The sequence below is a fragment of the Mya arenaria genome, chromosome 9 (assembly GCF_026914265.1).
Source record: "Mya arenaria isolate MELC-2E11 chromosome 9, ASM2691426v1".
In the NCBI taxonomy this organism is placed as follows: domain Eukaryota; kingdom Metazoa; phylum Mollusca; class Bivalvia; order Myida; family Myidae; genus Mya; species Mya arenaria.
The window spans coordinates 29,409,288-29,430,384 of record NC_069130.1 but is presented as its reverse complement, the minus strand read 5'-3'; the positions used below and the strand labels follow the sequence as shown (position 1 = coordinate 29,430,384).

Genomic DNA, 21,097 nt, shown 5'->3' with positions numbered 1-21,097 from the left:
CAAGGAGTCGAAAATTGATCAAGGAAACATTCTGACTAAGTTTGATAATTATCTGACATTTAAATCCCTACAAAGATGTGGTAAAAAAGTGTGTTAGATGGACGGAGGCCCTAATGTTTCCATATAATGTGTTTTTTCCTTCTAAAGTGTTTAGTGTTTTACTTCATAGAAAAAAAATAACCAAATAGCTTCTAACCCTAATGGACACACCCTCTTACCCCCCCAAATCCCACCCAGATAGACGGGGGATATGCCCAAACTCTATGAAGGCATTAGTAACCACTATATACCCATTCAAATATGTGGAAGGACAATTTAGAAACAATATCCCTCTTCCAAAACTGGGTGATAAAAAGGCTTGTGATGAAAAGAATCTGACACTTGTCATCATATGATACAAAAAGTTATTTAACTTGTCTGGGAAATATGCCACTAAGTGTTCTCCCTAAAGGTTTGCTTACTTTTCCTGAACTTGTTATAATATATGAATAAAACAATAGTAAAAGTGCAAAAAATAATGCAACATTTAAGTCATTATAAGCAAATGAATGAATTGATTATTCTCACCTTCTCTGTGTTGTTTTCAACCTCAATATTGGTTTGTCTTTCCATCCGTGTTTGAATCTCCGCTTTCATCTCCACCATTTGTGTTAACAGTTTCTGATTCTCAATCCTATTTTCTGCACTTTACTTGTTAAGGAGTTAAATCCATTTTACCAGATAGTCTTCAATATGGAAATTAAAAAAATCAGATAAAAACTTATTAAAAAACATTGTGTATTGGAACTAATTTAGATGTATTTATTTTAGATTTACTGTCATGACAGCTGCTTATATGAAGAGATAACTCCCTGAGCATTGAATCCTTAGTAGACAAGAGATATTTTCATAACCCTTTTTGCCTGGACCTAGTCTGACCTAAATATACTGGTGAAAGGTACTAACATTTAATGGTCTTAGGCCTAACAGCTTAAGTTATAGGCAAGGTTTTTTTTTCCATGTCAACGGTGACATTTGACAGAACTGAACTCTTAAACTATATTGGTCATTTACTGGTCAGTTGCAAACTTACACTGCATTTTCATGGTGCTAGGTCAATGTTATCATGCTGAAAATTTTGGCTGTGCCCTTGACCTACTGACCTCTAAAACAGTAGGTTTCATCTACTTGTTAAACTGCGTTCTACAGAAGCTGCAGGGTTATATGTCAAGCGGCTGTTTAGTTAATGTTGAGACAAAGATTTCATAAGACTTCTGGCCGTGACATTATCATTAGACCTTCTGACATCAAAAAACAATATTAAGGGTTCAAACAGCTGATTTTGTCAGTCCTGAGGAGTCACCAGGGGTCAGAGAGTATGAGGGATACATGCCCGAGCAAAGTAAAGGGGCTTAGACCTCCTTTGAAAATGTTTCAAAATTCCTTTATACTCATTTCAAGGTACATCCTTCTGTTTTTTATGCAAAAGTCTAAACTAAAAATATTTTTACAACTGTACAATAGTCTACAGATAATGTTTTCAATCTCGGTGTCCGAACTAATCCTGAACGTTTGAACCACTCATAAAAAATGACAAGAAGGAGAAAATAGATTTTGCTTTGCCTTATTTTATGGTAGAGAACCCATTATAAAAGTCAAGTTACAAGCTATAAGTTAGAATTAATAAAAAGAAAATTGAAACATTAAAACGGCAAAATTACCAGTTTATTAATGCAAAATATGCTCATTCCAGATAAATGTCTAATAAGGAAAGAATTCCAAACCTACTTGAAAAACAATTTAATCAAAGACTTCCAATTGAAAAACTAAGTACCCAATAGATTTGAAATACTGTGAAATCATTAATGTTCGTGGGGCATTAATGTTCGTGGTTTTCGTGGGTTGGGTGATCCACGAATTCAAGATCCCACGAAATATAAACCCTTTATTCACTTTTTCAATTGCCTTGTTACGTACATACTCTAGTATATTCTTTACAGAGGTCGCAGTATACAGTGTTAAAACCTGTCTCACTGTATAACTTACGATCATTATTCTGTTAATATATTATAACTGCCTTTAACAAATAATGAACCAAATCAATTAAATGTGTTTTATGCAACAAATGACAGTTATAAGCACGTGTTTAAACGTGTGCTGTTAATGAAAATCTCCAAGTTTACAAGATGTGCGTGATGAGTGTCCATACTCGATTTTTTTTATTTAATAAAATAATTAATCGATTACTAATAAATTGAAGGTTACTAAGCACCGAACGTGACAATATATGCACCTTTTCGGTGTTTTCACAGTTTGCAAATTTTTTAATTGGCATTTAATGGCTTCCCCTATCTGTATTTATGATCAGGGTACATCTTCTTTTATTACCTTTATTCCCAATTAAATCGATAAGTGACATGGGTATATGCACTAATTGGCATGTCGTACCACATTAGCGAGTGTCATAAACCGAGTGACGTAGAGACGGAAATCTCTGGCCAGCGCGTGGATATTATGCAGACGATCTAGGACGATCGCATCTTCGATTTTTATTTTTTTTTAAAAATGAAAATCCACGAATTCAAGTACCCACGAAATTGTTTTTTTTTGGCAAACCACGAAATTTCATACCCACGAACATTAATGATTTCACAGTAAGAGTTTCTATAGTTTTACTTTCTATTTAATTAAATCCTTAAAATTACACATAAATATCAAATTCAAAGTGTATGATGTAGGCTATAGCAGTTTTTAGCAGTCAGTATTATCATCTGCTACTCTGATGAACAGAAGCTTAGGCAATTTAATAACAGGATTACCAGCATCAAACACTAGATTGTTACAGACATAAACACCTAGAGGACATTTAAGTCAAAGCTGAACAACTAGAATTAGGTTCCACATCTATACACACAACTACGTCCCACCCCTGAAAAAGTATTTTTTTCTAAAACAATATATCATGTACAGTAAAACTGCGGTCATTCAAACAGGTGGTCATTAGCGAATCAGCACCCTTGAGGTCACTTGAGGTCGAGGCTTGGTTCCGAACATTTTTCCTTCTATTTTCATATAAAATATACTGATGCTGCATCAAAACCTAAATAAGTCGAGGAGTCGAGCACTATAGCCGGTCCCAAATACACAAATCATGCACAAAACCTTATGGCTCCCTCGAAGTCATAATTTCACACTTTATCCTGAACATGTGTTCCAAAGTAAACAAACAATTGCTAGGTGTTTTTACAAGTTGTAAAAATTGCAATGGCAGTTAAAAGGAAATTTGATAAGGTGTGAAAAAATGTTTATCACTGTTTATGCATGACAAATGATAGTTGATAAGGGCATTTGAGAAGATAATAATGAGTTTGAACAGTTTCGCGAGACAGACAAAATGCGCCAATCATTAATCCTTCATTTTTCGAAACTTAAATCTTACTAATGCCATAATATGTACTGTCATATTTAAATGTTGCTTGTTTAGAAAATATGCTTTTTGTAAAAATAAACATAACTATTTACTCATTTATAATTGTTTTTTTCTTTTTCATTTCGCATACCACAGCCTTTGAACAAATGAGCAATTTCCAAAAACGCAACACAAAACGCAACACATAATCAGTGTTGTTACGTAAACAGTCATTTTGACGACTTCAAACTTAAAATACACTGAAAGATATTTCATAAAAGACTGGAAAATTGAAACTCTGGTCGTTCGAAACATCGGTTCCCTCGAGGTTTCAGCTCCCTTCAAGTGATTGCAGTTTTACTTTATCACTGAATTTGATTGGTATCCCCGAATGCCGCCCTGATAGAAAAAAAACAATGAAATATTTAGAAATCCCAAATAAAAATTACAATGTTGAAAGGCGGTTACTTCTTTTGTCCATTGAAGTTATAAATTAAATCATTCAAATTTAAAAAAAAGGTATTTTAATATTTTAATCTTCTGCAGTTCACAAGCTTACATGGCAATTTATAAATGCTAAATGTTTTCGATTTATGCTGAGGGACAAAATTTTGATTGAATGGAAATAACCAAAAGAGCACTAGAAATGTTGGTAAAATACAATCAGACCTTTGCTTGAACTCCATCTATTCAACATTAACTTTTTTTAAACAGCTATCACTCTGTAATTAGTCAAGATATAGTGAAGGTTCTTGAACACTGCATTTCAACTTATCATGCTGATTTATGCTGCGGGTAAGAAATAGTAACAAAGTAATTAGTAAAAGCAGAGTTATAGTTCTCATACAGTGCACTTCCTTTCATTGTGCTTTACTACTGTATAAAGTTTTATAAAATTCCATCTAATAGTTTTAAAGAAATGCACCAGACGTGGAAATTTTTCAAAGGGCAATGACTTTGTGACTAGCTAGAATAGTTAGTTTTTAAAAACTGCATTCCTGTCATTGTACTTTAACATTAAATGAAGTCAATAAATACTATCCAGTTGTTAGCAAATTATTGTCCAGACAAAGGTTTGACAAAATGGGCATGAACTCTGCAATTTACTATTAACAGAGTTATAGTTCTTCAACACAGCACTTCCTTTTATTGTACCGACTGACCGACCTACCAACTGAACAAACACAGTGTGACTCCAATATATCCCCTTCAAACTTTGTTTGTCAGGGTATAAAACCAGAAGGTGAATAATTCATTTCGAGAAGAAGACACTGGAAAGGATACATCTTTACAATATACTGTGACCCATTCATCTGACAGATGTCTTGGCTACCTGAAGGACAGATAACAGAGTAATTTATTTTTACAATTGAACACAAAAAACCAGTGTTTTCTAAACGATCTTATTCACTGGGCTAATACCGATGAATTGAAGCTTTGCATGTAAATAAAACTAGAGTGTGCAAAGCATTGCTTGTCTGTTAATGTTGTTTTTTCAGTCAAATAAACTCTAGGACAAAAGAAACGCCTCATGTATATATTGTAATAAAACCATTATGTCACAAAACAATCGTGGAAATTGAAAACATATCCCCATAACATATCCTTGTATAAACATACAGGTGTTGTTTTTTTCATTTTGTAACCGCTTCATTGGTTATTTGTGCATGTGCACATTGGGGTTCGCGCCCATGATACTCGAAAACTTGTTTATGAATGATTTACAGTCGAATACACAACAAAATTATCAAAAGTTAGCGAAATTATAAATTCCACGTTTAAATTTTGAAAATCGGAAGAGGATTTTAGGCCTTTTTGATGCTCGTGTTTCTCAGTCTATTGTCACAACTTGGTTTAATGTGAGTAGATCCACTATTGTGCGTCTTTAGGGATACTAGGACTGTAAATGACTGACCTTGCTAAGGGGCACCTAAGTTAACCACTTCCTGTCAAGACATATACATACGTCAACGTCATTTGCACAAACTCTTTTTAACAACACAAGTAACCACTGTCGAGATCGTCAGAACTTGTAGTAGGCTAATACATTGAAGGACTGTGTCTCAGAGTCTATCAAATTGGCTGCCATCACCCTTATTGAGCACCCATTGTTTCCAAACGTCATCGAAGAGCAAGGCACCACTGGGCTCAGAATCACCTTCAAAGGCGTGATGGGAACAATTTTGTGTTCAGTGATGAATCACGCTTTAACTTGTTCCACACTGATGGCCGACCGCGAGTGTATGGTCGACGTTGGGAACGATTCAACAGGAATGTCATTCTTGAAACTGATCAATATGGAGGGGGGAGAGTAATGGTGTGGAGTGCCATAAACCATAGTTTTCGGTCAGAACTCATCGTACTTGAGGAAAATGTGACCGCCAGACGATATATTGACAAAGCATTGCGGCCTGTTGTTATTCTTATGATGCGACGTCAACATCTCACTTTTCAGCACGACAACGCACGTCCGCATACGGCAAGTATCACAATGGACTTCTTACGTAAAAATAACATTAATATGCAAGAATGACCCTCAAAGTCACCGGATTTAAACCCTATTGAAGACGTCGTTTACAACGACGTCACCCTGCCCCACAGACATGTAATGAGCTTGCCCGTGCATTGAGAGAGGAATGGCCTCTTATTCCGCAGCTAGTGGTGCAACGTTTGTATTGATTGTGTTGATCGATACCATCCAGAGTAAGAGAATGTCTCCAAAGAGGGATGGGCATACTCATTATTAAAGTTCATGCGAAAACTCAACCCTGCCTCTGTTCCAACATATTTTATCAACCAAAGTTCATGTTTAAGTTTAACCAAATCGAATAAATTGTGTTTGTACTCGTTGGTATTTTTTTGTTCGTATGAAATTGTATTTATTAAAATGCACAACTTAGAAAGTTTCAGTTTTCACTTTGTACTAAGTGCAGGCGTTTCTTTTGTCCTCGAGTTTAGTAGAGTAACTACACAACTATTCAAGCTTCAGTTATCAGCCTTATTTTACATGTATTTATTTTTCCTGAAAAGTTTATCAAGGTCCATTTAAATATATTAAAAAACAAGAGCTGTCACAGTATGTGACGAATGCCCCCGAATGTGACATTGACCTATGAACAAGGTCAGTACATGAAAAGTTAAAGATCAAACAAATACACCAGTTATTTTAAATTGCCTCTGAACATAAATAAATACCACCCATACTTGACAACCTACATTCTTATGTCCTTATAATCAGCATTCCATTGTGAATAAACACTAAGTGAATCTTTCACCTTAGAGGTAGGGACATGGGTCTTGCATGCGACACGTCATTTTGGTATGTCGAACACATGTGGCAAGTTTTTTTAAGATCTGTCCATACAAGGGAAAGTTACAGCCCGGACACGAGTTATTGAGCCGACACACGGACGGACGGATGGACAGACGGTGCGATTTTAATATGCCCACCTTCGGGGGGCATAAAAAATGATGGCCAAGGGCATTTTTAAGACAATGACATTATTATTATTTTGGGAAAAACAGGACAATCTCAAAGATTTAAATATTGTCTGTTATTTTGGTCTATCGGTGTGATCAGATTTACCATGAAGTGTTTTGGCTGTAAGTGAAAAATGTACTTGTTGTAAATCTTACTATTGTATTACATTTTAATTTAAATTAGTTATGCTTTTCATAAAGCATAAACATCAATACCTTCTAATCTGGATATTTCTTGTTTAGTGGTTACAATCTTTTCTTGATCCTCTTCAATCTTTTTGGCTAAGTCATCTTTCATTGTTGTTATTCTCTGAAAACAACAACAAACCTAGACAATTGATGTATTATTTTCTCATGTTTTTTTTTTATTTAGCTAACATGATGTGTGACACAGCAAACCACAAAACCTTGGTATCACCAATCCATTCTCTTTAAGGAATAGTGTGGTGAAACTTGTCTAGCCCATTATCATTTAAAGCAATCAGATGACAAATTCAATGATAAATTATTCAATTATTTTATTGCCTCTGCACAAAAAGTATAAGAGTGACTGTCCATGTTTATCATTATGCGTTATTTTAGTACAATTGCCATTGAAAAGCATATGAATTTATAACTTTAATTAACATTTTACTCCCTTTCCTTTACAATTTATAATCAATCAAGAAAAACACAAGAGAGCTTAATCAGAAATATATTTTTTTAAATCGACTCGAGCCATCACTGGAAGTGATTAATATCCCCACCACACCACCCACTGGGAGTGATGTATGCTTCTAATATGCCCTATGTCGGTGATGTTGGCATCAATTAAGTTAATGGTCCTTACATTCTACTATAAAAGCATACAACAGTTTTTAATTCAGGTTAGGTTGACCGTTGCTGTAATAATAGCAGAATAATTATGGGGCATGTATATTGACTATTAAGTATAACTTTCAATAGTATTGGTTCATCAGTGTAAGGAAAATGAAGGAAAATATGAATAATAAAGTATTAAATGATAAAAAAATAATATATATATAATAAACAATGGGCAATAACTCTAAAATTACCATTCACAAAATAATGTGAATGGAGAAAAATAGACTTGTCCAATTGTCCCAGGACAGATGGACAGGACAAGTTGATTCCTATATAGCCAACACCACCAAGTGGTGTGGTTATGATAGAAGAGTTTAATTTCAGAAACCACTTGTTAGGTATAAATTTTCTGTATCATTTTCTTTAGCTCAAGAAAGATTTTGAAGAATAGTCCAATTATTTAAAAATCAATTACAAATGATAGTCTTATATGATTTTTTAACTACTGGCTATCAGCTAAGTCTGGTATTTTAATATGTTTAAGATACTTTAAAACAAAATGCTTTAATAAAACACCTTTTTTAAATCCCGAAAATTTGCTAAAAGGATACAGAACTACGTCAGTCACATTGGTGTTCAACTAAAGCAACAGAACTTATCACTTTGCAAAAGCTGTGTTTATTTTTTCAAAGCTGCGCTTGAAAAATTAAAAAGCTTCACAAAAGCTTCAGTTGTTTTTGCCAATACCACTTCATTTTGTGAAGTTTTTAGCATTACTTTAGCGAAGCTCTTAGAACAGCTTCAAAGACGCTGTATCAAAGCTTTTTTGGCACGGGACAGAAGCGCAAATAATTGTCAACACCAATTTGAAATATACCTGGAGTTCTGGGACTAGAGGAAATCTTTCATACACTGTTTGATACCTCTGCCAAATGTCCTGGTAATGCTTAAGCTGCTTTTCATGGCCTAACCTATCAAGAAATCATGGATCCTAACCACAAGTTATGCATAACTGTTTATTTCTAAGAATATATTTAATTTATTACATTTACAATGCTAATGCAAGCAGTAACTTATTAGTTTTATATTCAACTATACTAGGTAATATAAGATGTTTGTAAAATAAAAAAAATTCTTTACAATAACCTATTTAGTAAAATGATGTTGATATTGTGGAAGAGACTTTACGTTGGAAAATAGCTCATTCAGCTAATGTTTATTGTTAGCATATACCCGCTTATACCCTCCTTTAAATAAAGATTCTTCTATCATGTATCTTGAAATAACAGGGGAGCTTACTGCATGCAAGCAGATAAAAAGAGGTAAACCTTTGCTGCTCCCTTTTTTCTTTGGTCATTTTCAGCTTTGTGTTCATTGCAGCCACATGTTCAGTCAGCACATGGTTTGTTGTCTTCAAACTGAAATGTTGAAAACGTCTCAAGTTAGTTAAATATAAGGCGTTTTAATTTAATTGGCCAGTTGATTTAAAAAAAAAATGCAAATAGTACATGTATGTATCCTTTGCAAGTGTTTGAACCCGCCTCTTAGATGTAAGTTCTACATTGCTACATAATTTGTTTATTTTAAGCTCAATTACGAAATGACTTGTGGGATTGATGTTATTATCAGGCTATGAATGAAGCTGGGTTGGTTAAAGTGTATGGAGTTCGAAGGACTCTAGGCATACTTTAACCAGCCCAACTGCGTTCATATCCCCATTAATGACATCAATCACGCAATTCATTACTTATATTTATACCAGTATTTCATTATCTATTTCTAGAATTGTTAAAAGAATACTTCATTTCATTGAAGAAAACCTTTCAGTAATTTGTTCTCACCATTCTGTAAATAAAATGACCCGACTGTAACCGGACACAGTTTGTCGTATGAACTTAATAGTTGATTTAAAACATAAAATTAAAATGACAAGTGACATGAATATTTTAACAATTCATTAATTAACTTCAACATGTTAATTTAATTTTTCATGGCCTGCTGACACAATAAAACAATAACAAGATAAATAATTTTCAATGTACATGTGTATTCATTTGCCATAATTGGCGATCCGAGCTTATCCCCAGATGTGGCGTGCATCGGATGATAATTGCTATTGCCCAAAAGCTGTTAGTTTTAGGAATAGACGTTAAGGTGTAAATATTTGTTGATAGTTGAAGTTGACTTTCATTGATGAGTGAAGTCAATTAGGCAATAGATATTGAACTTGATTCAAAATTCACTTAGGGCCGAGCAAAATCCACAATCATTCAACGCTCCTTAACCTTCAAATGTTCATATGCAAACAGAAGTATATTTACCTTTCATGTTAAACTACCACTAAATGGTTACATTACCTTTCAATATTGTCTTTGTTTATGTGAAACTGTCTATTACAAGTCTGGACATCCTGCTCGAACTGATCTATTGCAGACTGAAGTCTCTCACATTCTTTTACATTCAATTCTGTGTCCTTTCTATATGCTAAAATACAAAAGATGTATTTCTAAATGATTAGAGGTCATGGAATCTGACATGGTATAAAATAAACATATTATTAAGAACAATCTTTCTTATACTAGTTGCTAAACATTAATTCATTGGGAATTTTAAGACGTTTAATAAACATATACCAGTAATTGAAAAAAAAAGAAGGAAAGAAAGCTTACTGAGAATTCAAACAGCATTTTTCTTAATTGTTTGTTGAAGCCACTTTATGTGGGCTAGTCTCAGATAGTTGTCACAATGGCAGTTCCATGTGTGCATGTGTGTCTGTCCTTCCAAGAACACTGAGCCTTATCCGGGCTGAATCTTGACCATGCATTATAGGATTTTCAGAAAACTTGCCAATTAATTAGTCTCACCATGATGAGTATGTCACGCACAGGACCCAGGTCTGTACTTCAAATGTCAAGGTCACCCTTAGAGGTTGAAAGTTGAAGTGATCCTTTTCAGGGCTGTATCTTGACCATGCATTAAAGGATTTCTCAAAAAACTTGCCATGAAGGCTCACCATGATGAGGAGGCATGTCGTGCATGTAGAAGACCCACTTGTATACCTCAAATGTGTCAAGGTCACACTTGGAGATCAAAGGTTGGAATGAGTACTCTTGATGTGACTGTACCTTGTCGGGGCTGCCTCTTAACAAAGCATTACTACAAGATTTCCAAGATACTTAACATTAATCAGTCATCGAAATTTGACTTTTGGATGAACAAGCCCAAATTCTTATACTATTTTTTAGCATCAGATTTTTGAACAAGCCCTGCTCTATAAAATTCAGAATTTGAGCAAGCCCGGAAGGCATTTTACCAGTCCAGGGCTTGCGGGCTTGTGTTAATTTCGACCACTGATTAATGTTTATGTCCATAAGTGGCGTTTCACAAACATGTACTAATCCCAGGTCTGTACCTAAAAGGTCAAAGCCACACTTAGAGGTTAAAGCTGCACTCTCACAGATTTACCATTTTTACAACTTTTTTATTTTTTGTCTTGGAAAGAGCAAATTTTGGCGTTAATATCTGCAAACCAATGATATAAGATTTCTGACAAAATATCAGAACGTAGATTTTCATATTTCCATTCGATAATTAATGTTTTATGGCTTAAACCGTTACTAACGGTTTAAGGAAAAATGCATAAAACATCAATAGTTGAACTTAAATATAAAAACCTGCGATCTAAGTTTTTGTCAGCAGTCTTATATAACTGGTTTCCATGGATTTCAGCAAAAATTGGCTCGTTCCAAGACAAAAAGTAAAAAAGTTGTCAAAACGTTCAATCTGTGAGAGTGCAGCTTTAAATGTCAAAATGAGTTTTGTTAATAGGACTTGTCTGTCCTGAACCTGGTCAAGGATGTATCTTTTCCATGCTTTATAGGATTCTCAAATAAATTGCCATGTAGGTTCACCACAAAGAGGTGTAGTGTGGACAGTACCATGTTTTGTTCAACTACATGTTATTCTGTTTTGCAATTGCTTAAAGAGAAGTATGTCTGTGTGAAAGGCTCATTCAAAGGGCTCGATATGTCGCCATTTTGCATCTAGTTTTCACAGCCTGTGCCTTCTTATATTGTAACCACAGTTTGAAAAATGATGGCAAAAAAAATAAATAAAAATAGCGAATGTTTATCAAATATATATTTTATTTACTACTCTTTTCTTGCACAATACACAGTGTTTTACAGCAGGACTGCAATTCTTGTGAACACATTCTTAATTTATTGATTTTATTATTATTATTTTTTTTTTAAAGGAATAAGTATCAAACATATTGGGAAAGTATGCATTTTGTAATTCAATATTATCTACTCAGTTCTGCTTTAAATAAATTTTTGAGAAAGATTGATAATTTATTGAGACTGTTTGTGGATTGAATGGACTTAATACTTACTGTCGATGAGTTGCTTTTCGTGGTCTATCAGCTTCAAATACTGCTGGTTTTCATACTCTGCAAGCCAAAAAGATAGAAAAATGAAACTTGATAAATATATGACATATTATTCAAAATTACTGTGTGTGTGAACATTTTAAAGGGAAGAAAAAGTAATCATTTTTCTTCATGTATTTTTTTTTGTATTTTACAAAAAAAAAATCTCTACAAATGATGCATTTCTTACCACAGTTATGAATAAGTTTATCCAGTTCTGAATAGGCGTCATCCATTTTTGACGCTTAAAACCTGAAAATATTAAATCTAAAATTGTATTTACAGTCTGTAATCAAGTTTGTGTCCGATTCAATAGATTACATTAAATAAGACAGACAAATGGTTGGATGAACAACTTGAAGCTACCTAAAGAGGCAAAGAAGAAAAAAACATTTTTTATCTGTGTTCAGTCGGACCGCAAAACAAGTTGCAAATGATTAGGATGACATTTTGGTATGTTGTATTGAACTAAATCTGCTACTTTTAAATCGTAATCTTTGAGTGCAGGCGTGTAAAATTGACTTTGGATCTATTCAAATTTCTAACTTTCATTATTTATCAATTATTACCGTATAACCTATATTACTAAAATCCATGCTTTTTTATATATGCATGCTAATTTTTTTTTTCCTGAGTTTGTACACTTTTTTTTATACAAGTACATTTAACATAAAACTCATTTTCTGCTCATTTGGCATGAAATGGTCTTTTAGCGAAAATTATGAAGTAATGAAGTTGTCCAAATACAAATTGTATTACCCATTGCTAGGGCATGAAGTCAATTTCTAAAATAGTGCAGTTGTGGTTCAAATATTGAATGACTTCAAGATAGAGGAAAAGATAAAAAATGAGTGAAATTTAAGGGGCTAATATTTTTTTTATTCGTTTCAGATAACCCCACCCTAGCTAATAAAATCCACCAACCCTATCCTTTTTGAGGGCATTTAAGAACACATTTTCCCTGAATACCATTCTATAACCTCCTATAGAAAACAACAAAATCAATACTTTTCAATGGTATTATTTTAGAAGTCACAGTGAGTGAAGCACTTAGGAAACCGATTAACACATACAGCATGAACTAGCAACATGAGCAAAATATTTTTTGGTAACAACATGCCTGACAAAAATGGAGCTTACAGACGTGGTCGACTGGCCAAGGAAAAACTGAGATAAAACCCTCCTTCTGGGGAAAACTCAGAAACCTCTGCCCGTTTGTCATCCAGATTTACAGGATTTGTCTCGTACCACTAGATGTCGGGCCTTAATTTTGCATTAATCAAATATATATGGCTTACTGGTGTTCTTTGTTTCACTATTGTTTCAAGTGAAAAAAAAATTACCACTGGAATTTCCATTTATCTTTACATGAAATTTTCTGACGGTTCTGCTGTTATGGTAAACATTCAGCGCATGTTTTCCTGGAAGCATATGACATGTTTTTGGGGGCTGGTCGACATAAGTTGTGGTCAAAAATAGTTTTTTTTCCGGATAAGATAAATACAACTGTCATCCAAATTTTTTGTCAAGGCATATTGATTAACCAAAAATCACAAGAATTAGGTTATGATAAAAAAAAAATTACCCATTAAAACCATGGCAAATTTATTTGTATAAAAAAATCTGCATAACTCACAGGGCTCACATTTAACACTTGTACAATCACTACTTGCAAGTTAACCATTGGAATATATGAGCTGATTTTTTTGGAATAAATTTGAACTCTATTTCAACAAGTTTCGTACTTGTTTAATGGTGTTTTATAGGCAGGGGCGTGCCTGGGCCTTAATGAAGACTACGCACCTTTTTTTTTTTTTTTAGAATGGCTGAGGTGCAATCTGGAGGGTATTTAGACAAAAAGATAGAAAACATTTGACTCATTTTTAACTTGATTTCAACACATGTAACATAAATTCATGTTTGCTTTCTTATGTCAGTACAGGAAGAAAACGTGGATAAACTACAATGACAGAACGAGCGATTTTAGTTATTTTAGTTATCCATGTTATGTTTATAATCTCTAAACTTGAAAAGGAGATCTAGTCGTCTGTCTTTCTTCTGCGTCAAGTGCTGGAAGATCTGACTGAAATGTATGGTATAAGGCCTCTACTTTGTCATCAGTTAGGTGTTCAAGATTGCTTGGAATTAGGAACTGGGCATTCAGACGATCTTCAGCATTCAGAAGCCTGTCAGAGAGTTCAGTTGTAAGGTGGTCGAGAAACGTAAGAAACATGTTGCGCCTCCAGTAGTCTGAGAATGATTCAGCAGGTGCATTTTGGCGATGCTGTTGTCGCGCCGCAGTTCTTGGCTTCGTAGGTTGAACATCTACCGCTGCAGCCATTATCACCGCTTTCCCATATAACTCGTTAAATACAGCTTCGTTGTTTCGTTGCTGGGATACCAGCTGACATACGATTTTCGCTTCCTTTGCTGCCTCCACCAAGTCACATTTTTTGTTTTGAAGCATCTGTGAGAGTGGAACTAACTGTGCCAGGATATATTCAAACAAACAAGACTTACAATAAACCCAAACTGGGTTATTGCAAGTTTGAATGGTCCGGCCTTTGTATCAGCATAAATCAAACTGAGATCTTCGAGTGTATTGACGACAGTTGTGAAGGAGCACCTGAATGTGTGTAGTGCATCAGATCGTGCCGCCCACCTCGTTTCGCACAATGACTGAAGTTTTGTCCTACGTTCCATTGCCTCGCGATTTTCGGCGTCGTTTTCAAGAGCATTCTTGTATCGAAGTAGCCGCTTTGCAGAGTAATTGAGGCAAAATGCTACTTCTTGAACCGTCTTCATCATATTGCGAACGATTGGTTCTTCGGACGCATGACATATGGCTAAGTTCAAACAATGAGCTCTACAGTGTGTATATAATGCTTGGGGATGATTATCTTTAATTCGGGCCTGCACACCCCGGAATTTCCCGGACATATTGGATGCACCATCGTAGCCTTGGCCTCGAAGCTTGTCCATGTTAACACCGGAGTGTCTCAAATGGAACAGGAAGGCCTCAGACAATGATTCCCCTGTAGTCGACGTGCATTCGGCAAAACCAATGAAATTCTCGGTCACAGATCTTGAGCTTGTCTTGAAATGAACGATGGGATATATGAATTAATAACTAGGAGACCTTACCCGGGTAAGGCATCAGTTTTTAAAACGTTTTTGGGGTTTTTAATTTTTCGATTTTTCAAACCAAGTGTACGCACGTGCGTACGAGCGTATGCCTAGGCACGCGCTTGATAGGCACATGCGTTGATTGGATGATGTCATAGCGGCATAATGCATTTTTAGTTTGGAAAATTCAGTGAAATTAACAGGTAGTTGGTTCGTTGAATGGCACATTTTATGAACCTCAATTTTAAAATGGCATTTATCTTCTGTAAATGTGTACATTTTCTTAAAGGGTGAAAGTTACTCTTCAAGTTAAAGCTGCACTCTCCATATTGAACGTTTTGACAACTTTTTTATTTTTCTGTCCTGGAACAAGCCAATTTTTGCAAAAATCCATGGAAACCAGTTATATAAGACTGCTGACAAAAAATATGATCACAGATTTTTATGTTTAAATTCAACAATTGATGTTTTATGGAATTTTCTTAATCCATTAGTAACGGTTTTAGCCATAAAACATTAATTTTCAAACGGAAATATGAAAATCTGCAACCTGATCTTTTGTCAGCATCTTTTTTCATTGGCATTTTGACAACTTTTTTATTTTTCTGTCATGGAACGAGCCAATTTTTGCGAAAATCCATTGAAACCAGTTATATAAGACTATGAAAATCTGCAATCTGATCTTTTGTCAGCATCTTTTTTCATTGGCATTTTGACAACTTTTTTATTTTTCTGTCATGGAACGAGCCAATTTTTGCGAAAATCCATTGAAACCAGTTATATAAGACTGCTGACTAAAAAAAGGTTGCAGATTTTTATGTTTTAGTTCAAAAATTGATGTTTTATGCAGTTTTCTTAATCCGTTAGTAACGGTTTAAGCCATAAAACATTAATTTCCGAACAGAAATATGAAAACCTGCGATCTGATCTTTTGTCAGCATCTTTTTTTATTGGCAGTGGTCGAAATTAGCACAAGCCCACAAGCCCTGCACTGGTAAAATGCTTTTCGGGCTTGCTAAAAATCTGGGTTTCATACAGCATTCTTTCATTACCCAAATTTATAGTTATATTTATACAGTAAAACTGCGATCGCTCGAGGTCGCAGGGGACCGAGCCAAAACCTTGAGGGAACCGATGTTTCGAACGACCCAATTTTTAATTCTCCAGTCTGTTATGAAATATATTGCAGTGTATTTCAAGTATAAAGTAGTCTGTTTACTAAGAGTCACCAATTATGTGTTGCATTGGGAAATCGCTCATATGTTCAAAAGTTGTCGTTTACTACATGTATACTATATATAAAATGTAATTTTTTTACAAAATGGCCATATTGCAAAGCAGTGACAAAAAGGATTTATTTTCAGAGATTCCGATGTTGGATCGATATGGTAGTGTTTATTCATATTTTTATTACTCATTTACATTTCTCACAATTAACTTCTCGTCATTTACTTCTCATAATTATCTTCTAAAATACTCATATCAACTAATATTGGTCGTGCATTAACAGTGTTAGATGGTTTTTCACACCTTATCAATTGACTTTCAACTGTCATTGCAATTTTTACAATTTGAGACAATTTTTATACCTAGCAATTGTTTGTTTATTTTGGAACACGCGTACGGGTAAAAGTGTGAAATTATGACCTCGAGGGAGCCATAAGGTTTTGTGCATGCTTTGTGTACCGAGAATATTGCTCGACTCCTCGACATAATTAGGTTTCTATGCAGCGTAGGTATAGTTTATATGAAAATAAAAGGAATAAAGTTCGGGACCAAGCTCAGACCTCGAGGGAACACAGGTTCTCGAACGACCACTTGTTCGAACCCCCGCAGTTTTACTGTAGTAATATTTCTTTGCCTTTGACCATTACTACAAATAAAGTAATCACTCCTTGTAAAGGGTTCCTTTTGGCATTTGTCAAATCTTTTTTTAAATATTTATTGTAATTTATATATTCCCTTGTGGAGTTGTTTGTTTACATTCAGTGTCACTCACATACTGTGGTTTCACTTTGTTATTATTGCCTGTTGAAAAATTGTTATTTATTTATTTTTTTAAAATTCCGGGGGATTTTATCTCCAACCAGGAGACCGGGGAAACCAAAAGGATAAAAATTCTGGGCGAATTTTCCCTCGCCAGGGGATATGGCATGTATGAGTTAGGTTAAGTAATGATCTCTTGTCTTGAACATGGTCTGTTTTGGAAAATATAGGGATACCTGAGGCAGTATTAAGATTATGACCATTCAAAGTGTGAGGATATAAGGTACAGTTTTTAATCATGTTTAGATGATGACTGATATTTGCAGATAAAAATGCATCCTCTTTGCAGCAGGGAATAAGTAAGTATAACAAAATTTTAATGATGAATATGAGTTATGACCATGACCTTTGACCTCAAAATCCATAGGAGTCATCAACTGGTCACCCAAAACTTAAATGTCAAGTTTGAGGGTCATGAGTGCAGGCATTGTCAAGCTATCACAGATGAGCTTTTTGCGTTCAAGGTCACTGTGACCCCAAGTCAAGTTTGAGGGCCATGGGTGAAGGGATTGTCGAGTTATCACTCGAAGAACATTAACTGGTCAGGTCCAGCCTCCAGGTCAAGTTTGATGATCATTGGTTCAGGCACTGTTGAGATATCACTGGGAGAAGCTTTGTTAACTTTTTTGCTTTAAAGGTCACTGTGATCTTGAACTTGATGACCCTATAATCAATAGGGGTCATCTACTGGTCATGCCCAACCTTCATGTCAAGCCTGATGACCATAAGTCAATGAATTGTTAAGTTTGCCTTCAAGGTCACTGTGACCTTGACTTTTGGCCCAATGACCTCCAAGACAATTTAGAGGGCCATTGGTGCAGGCGTTGTCGAGTAATCTTAACAATCTTTAATCATTCACGATTACTGTGACCTTAACCATTGGCCCGATGAACCCTAAAATATATCGGGGTCATCTACTGGTCAGGCCCAACCTCCAAGTCAAATTTGAGGGCCATGGGTGCAGGCATGGATGAGTTTTCACTCGGACAACCCTTTATCATTCAAGGTCACTGTGACCTTGACCTTTGACCCTATGACTCCTAAAGTAAATAGGGGTCATCAATTGGTCAGGCCCAGCCTCCATGTCAAGTTTGATGACCATTGGTCTAAGCATTGACATGTTTGATCATTGTTGATCACTCGGACAAGCTAAAATCATTTTACCATTAAAGGCCACTGTGGCCTTGACCTTTGACCCCTATAATCAATCTGGTGACCATATGTCCAGGAATTGTTAACTGACCAACATGTGCAAAGCAATATAGCCTTCTTCTTCGAAGGGGGGCATAATAAAAGTAATGAAAACTATAATTCTTGAGATTTCATACTAGTATCAGTTCCCCTTCATCATTTATAAGCCTGGGATTATTTTTGCCTTTTTGGTGGTGGTGTTGGGGGGTGGATGGAGGGGGGGGGGGTAGTATTAGTCCGCCTAAATGGCCGTCAACGAGTCTTTTGATGTTTTTTTTACTATGGCAGACACCGTGACGTCCACCATCCCAGCAAAAAATAGCGAACTGTCCTTGCGCAGAGAATCCTCGCAGCCACAATTTTGAAATTATCTCCGTTATAAATTCAAATTTCTATGAATTTATTATTGCCTACTATTAAACACATATATTTATTTATGTCATTATGCCAAAACACATATTCAGATATCATAAAACACTTACATGTGTTGATTATCAGTTTATCAAGTATTCCGATATCTGTAAATCTGGGACAATCTGTACATGTATAAAAGGGTATTCATGACCCAGAATATTTTTATGTGAAAATATGACTCTAATGACAAATTCAATCCAGTTTAGATCACTGTCGGGTATATATTGAACAATTTTGTCATTATTATTCAACATCAATGCATAATATTATTATATATCAGGGCTTTTTCTATAGTACCCACAGGTCCGACTATCGGACCCATTCCCAAAGCAAAATATAAGATATTTTTCCCAATTTTCATAAAAAAATCCCAATCAAATTTTTAGAAAGTCTTTTTACATGTACTGGATCATTTTCAACATCATATCAATTATGTGATGTTAAGTTTTTTTGATAATTGAATTCGGAAATCATTGATTTTCATCACATTCAGATATCTGTATGAAATATTATCTGTCATGATCGATTTATTGCAATAGATATTTACACCCAAGGATTGATATTTCAGCCATTTTGGGTCTTTTAAAGGGAAATAAACTAATATAAACCCTTTCCTAATTCGCTGGAGACTAGACAGATTTTTCTTTTAACTGTAAAATTTCCCAATTTCGGCATTTTCACGACGCAAAATTTCCCAAAAAGTCTAGGATCTTTTTCCCAAATTGGGCAGAAAAAGCCCTGTATAATAATATATTATTTCGCCCAGTACCCAATAGTAGAGAGTTGTAGCGTTACAGGGATACATAAGAATAGTCCATATAAACAGCCGCTTCAGAGTCTTTGACAATTTTTTATTTGGCAACTCTACTATCCCACTTGTTGTTTTCCGCCCCAAGAATGACAGATCCCAGCGCCAAGTATATTAAGCAGAAAGATAACGGGCACCTGCTAGATAGATTCAAAATGGTGATGCTTTGTTGACAAGTCTATCTGAATTAGACTTATTATTTGTGTTTTATTAAACACTTATGTGTAATATGAGAAAGGTGTTGGCTAAAAATAATTAATGTGTAACTTTTGTGTTCTTATTTAACAGTGAAGGGTTAAGGATTGTGGAGCAACAGTTAAAGAATATATTTGACATTGGTATAGATCAGTCGACTTGTGACGTTTAGGGAACAAAATGAATATCCAAATGTTAAAAATAGTTCCCTAAACGCGCATTATTTTGGCTAACATAAGAAATTTCAAAATAATAAAAAAAAAGTAGCCCAGAGGGGGGGGGGGGGGGTGGCATCACAACATAGCCTGTCCCTGTGCTGGTACACAGAGAGGAAACCTGTTCAATGATTTGGTGTACTTACAGTTTCAATAATTAAAAAACGGTCCCAATGACAGATAAGTTTTAAAGAAAGTGATTGTAAATTGATCACAGCGTGGGATCGTAAACACAACGTAAATGACTAGAAAGCCTTACTAATATGTCATATATGTTTTTGTAAAATGAATCACTAAATCAATAAATACAGTACCATATATTAACAATAAGAAACCGAATAGAACAAAATCAGCAATCAATTCTTGATTTTTGTCGTCTGCACTTTCATGGACGCTTGCTTGTTATTGTCAACAAGGTAATTGTTGAATTACCGGATTGCCTGTTTTAGCAGGGAACTTTACCGGTATCCCATATTGGAAATGATGGCTGAGGGTGTGTTAGCTAAAGAACTTCAGCGAACACGTTATATATTACCTGTAGTAAACATAAAAAAAGCATATATCTATATTGATGCCAGAACTAGGGGTGTGTGTGTTTGTGTGTGTGTGTGTGTGTGTGTGTGTGTTAAGCCGGAGAGGGATGGGAATTGCCGGGCTTTTCGTCGGGAAAAATATATACTTTATTGATGTTCTTACGTAAACAAGATACAGGCACTTTAAATAGCCAATCTCAATGTACACTAAACTATCATCTAAACAATTGTTCAAAGTTTGTGGTTTTAATTGCTCAATTTCGAATGCCTAGTAAATAAAATTACACAACTAGTTTACCCCCTTTCCCCCACCCCTTTTTTATCCCAGTGTTCACCGACCGTTCCAAGGTGGTAACTCAAACACTAAATTATTGATAATTTAACATGTGCGCTCGGGTGTGTGCGTACGCTTGTGTGTGTGTGTGTGTGTGTGTGTGTGTGTGTGTGTGTGCGTGCGTGCCTGCGTGC

The 21,097-nt window shown here is 35.1% G+C and overlaps 1 protein-coding gene across 3 annotated transcripts in view; it reads right to left on the bottom strand.

Annotated features, from left to right (window-relative positions):
- Positions 1–21,097, bottom strand: part of LOC128246507 (uncharacterized) — a 51,336-nt gene that overhangs the window by 28,223 nt on the left and 2,016 nt on the right. For 2 of the 3 annotated variants that reach the window (XM_052964734.1, XM_052964735.1), the window contains exons 2-9: positions 12,292–12,353; positions 12,066–12,122; positions 10,030–10,156; positions 9,001–9,090; positions 8,550–8,643; positions 7,085–7,178; positions 4,673–4,721; positions 568–685 (exon numbers count right to left, since the gene is read on the bottom strand). In XM_052964734.1, coding sequence (XP_052820694.1) covers positions 568–685; positions 4,673–4,721; positions 7,085–7,178; positions 8,550–8,643; positions 9,001–9,090; positions 10,030–10,156; positions 12,066–12,122; positions 12,292–12,337 — 675 coding nt within the window. In that variant the 5' untranslated portion in view covers positions 12,338–12,353. Of the gene's footprint in view, positions 1–567; positions 686–4,672; positions 4,722–7,084; positions 7,179–8,549; positions 8,644–9,000; positions 9,091–10,029; positions 10,157–10,341; positions 10,404–12,065; positions 12,123–12,291; positions 12,354–21,097 lie in introns of those variants that run through there. The other variant, XM_052964736.1, reaches the window with a different exon arrangement.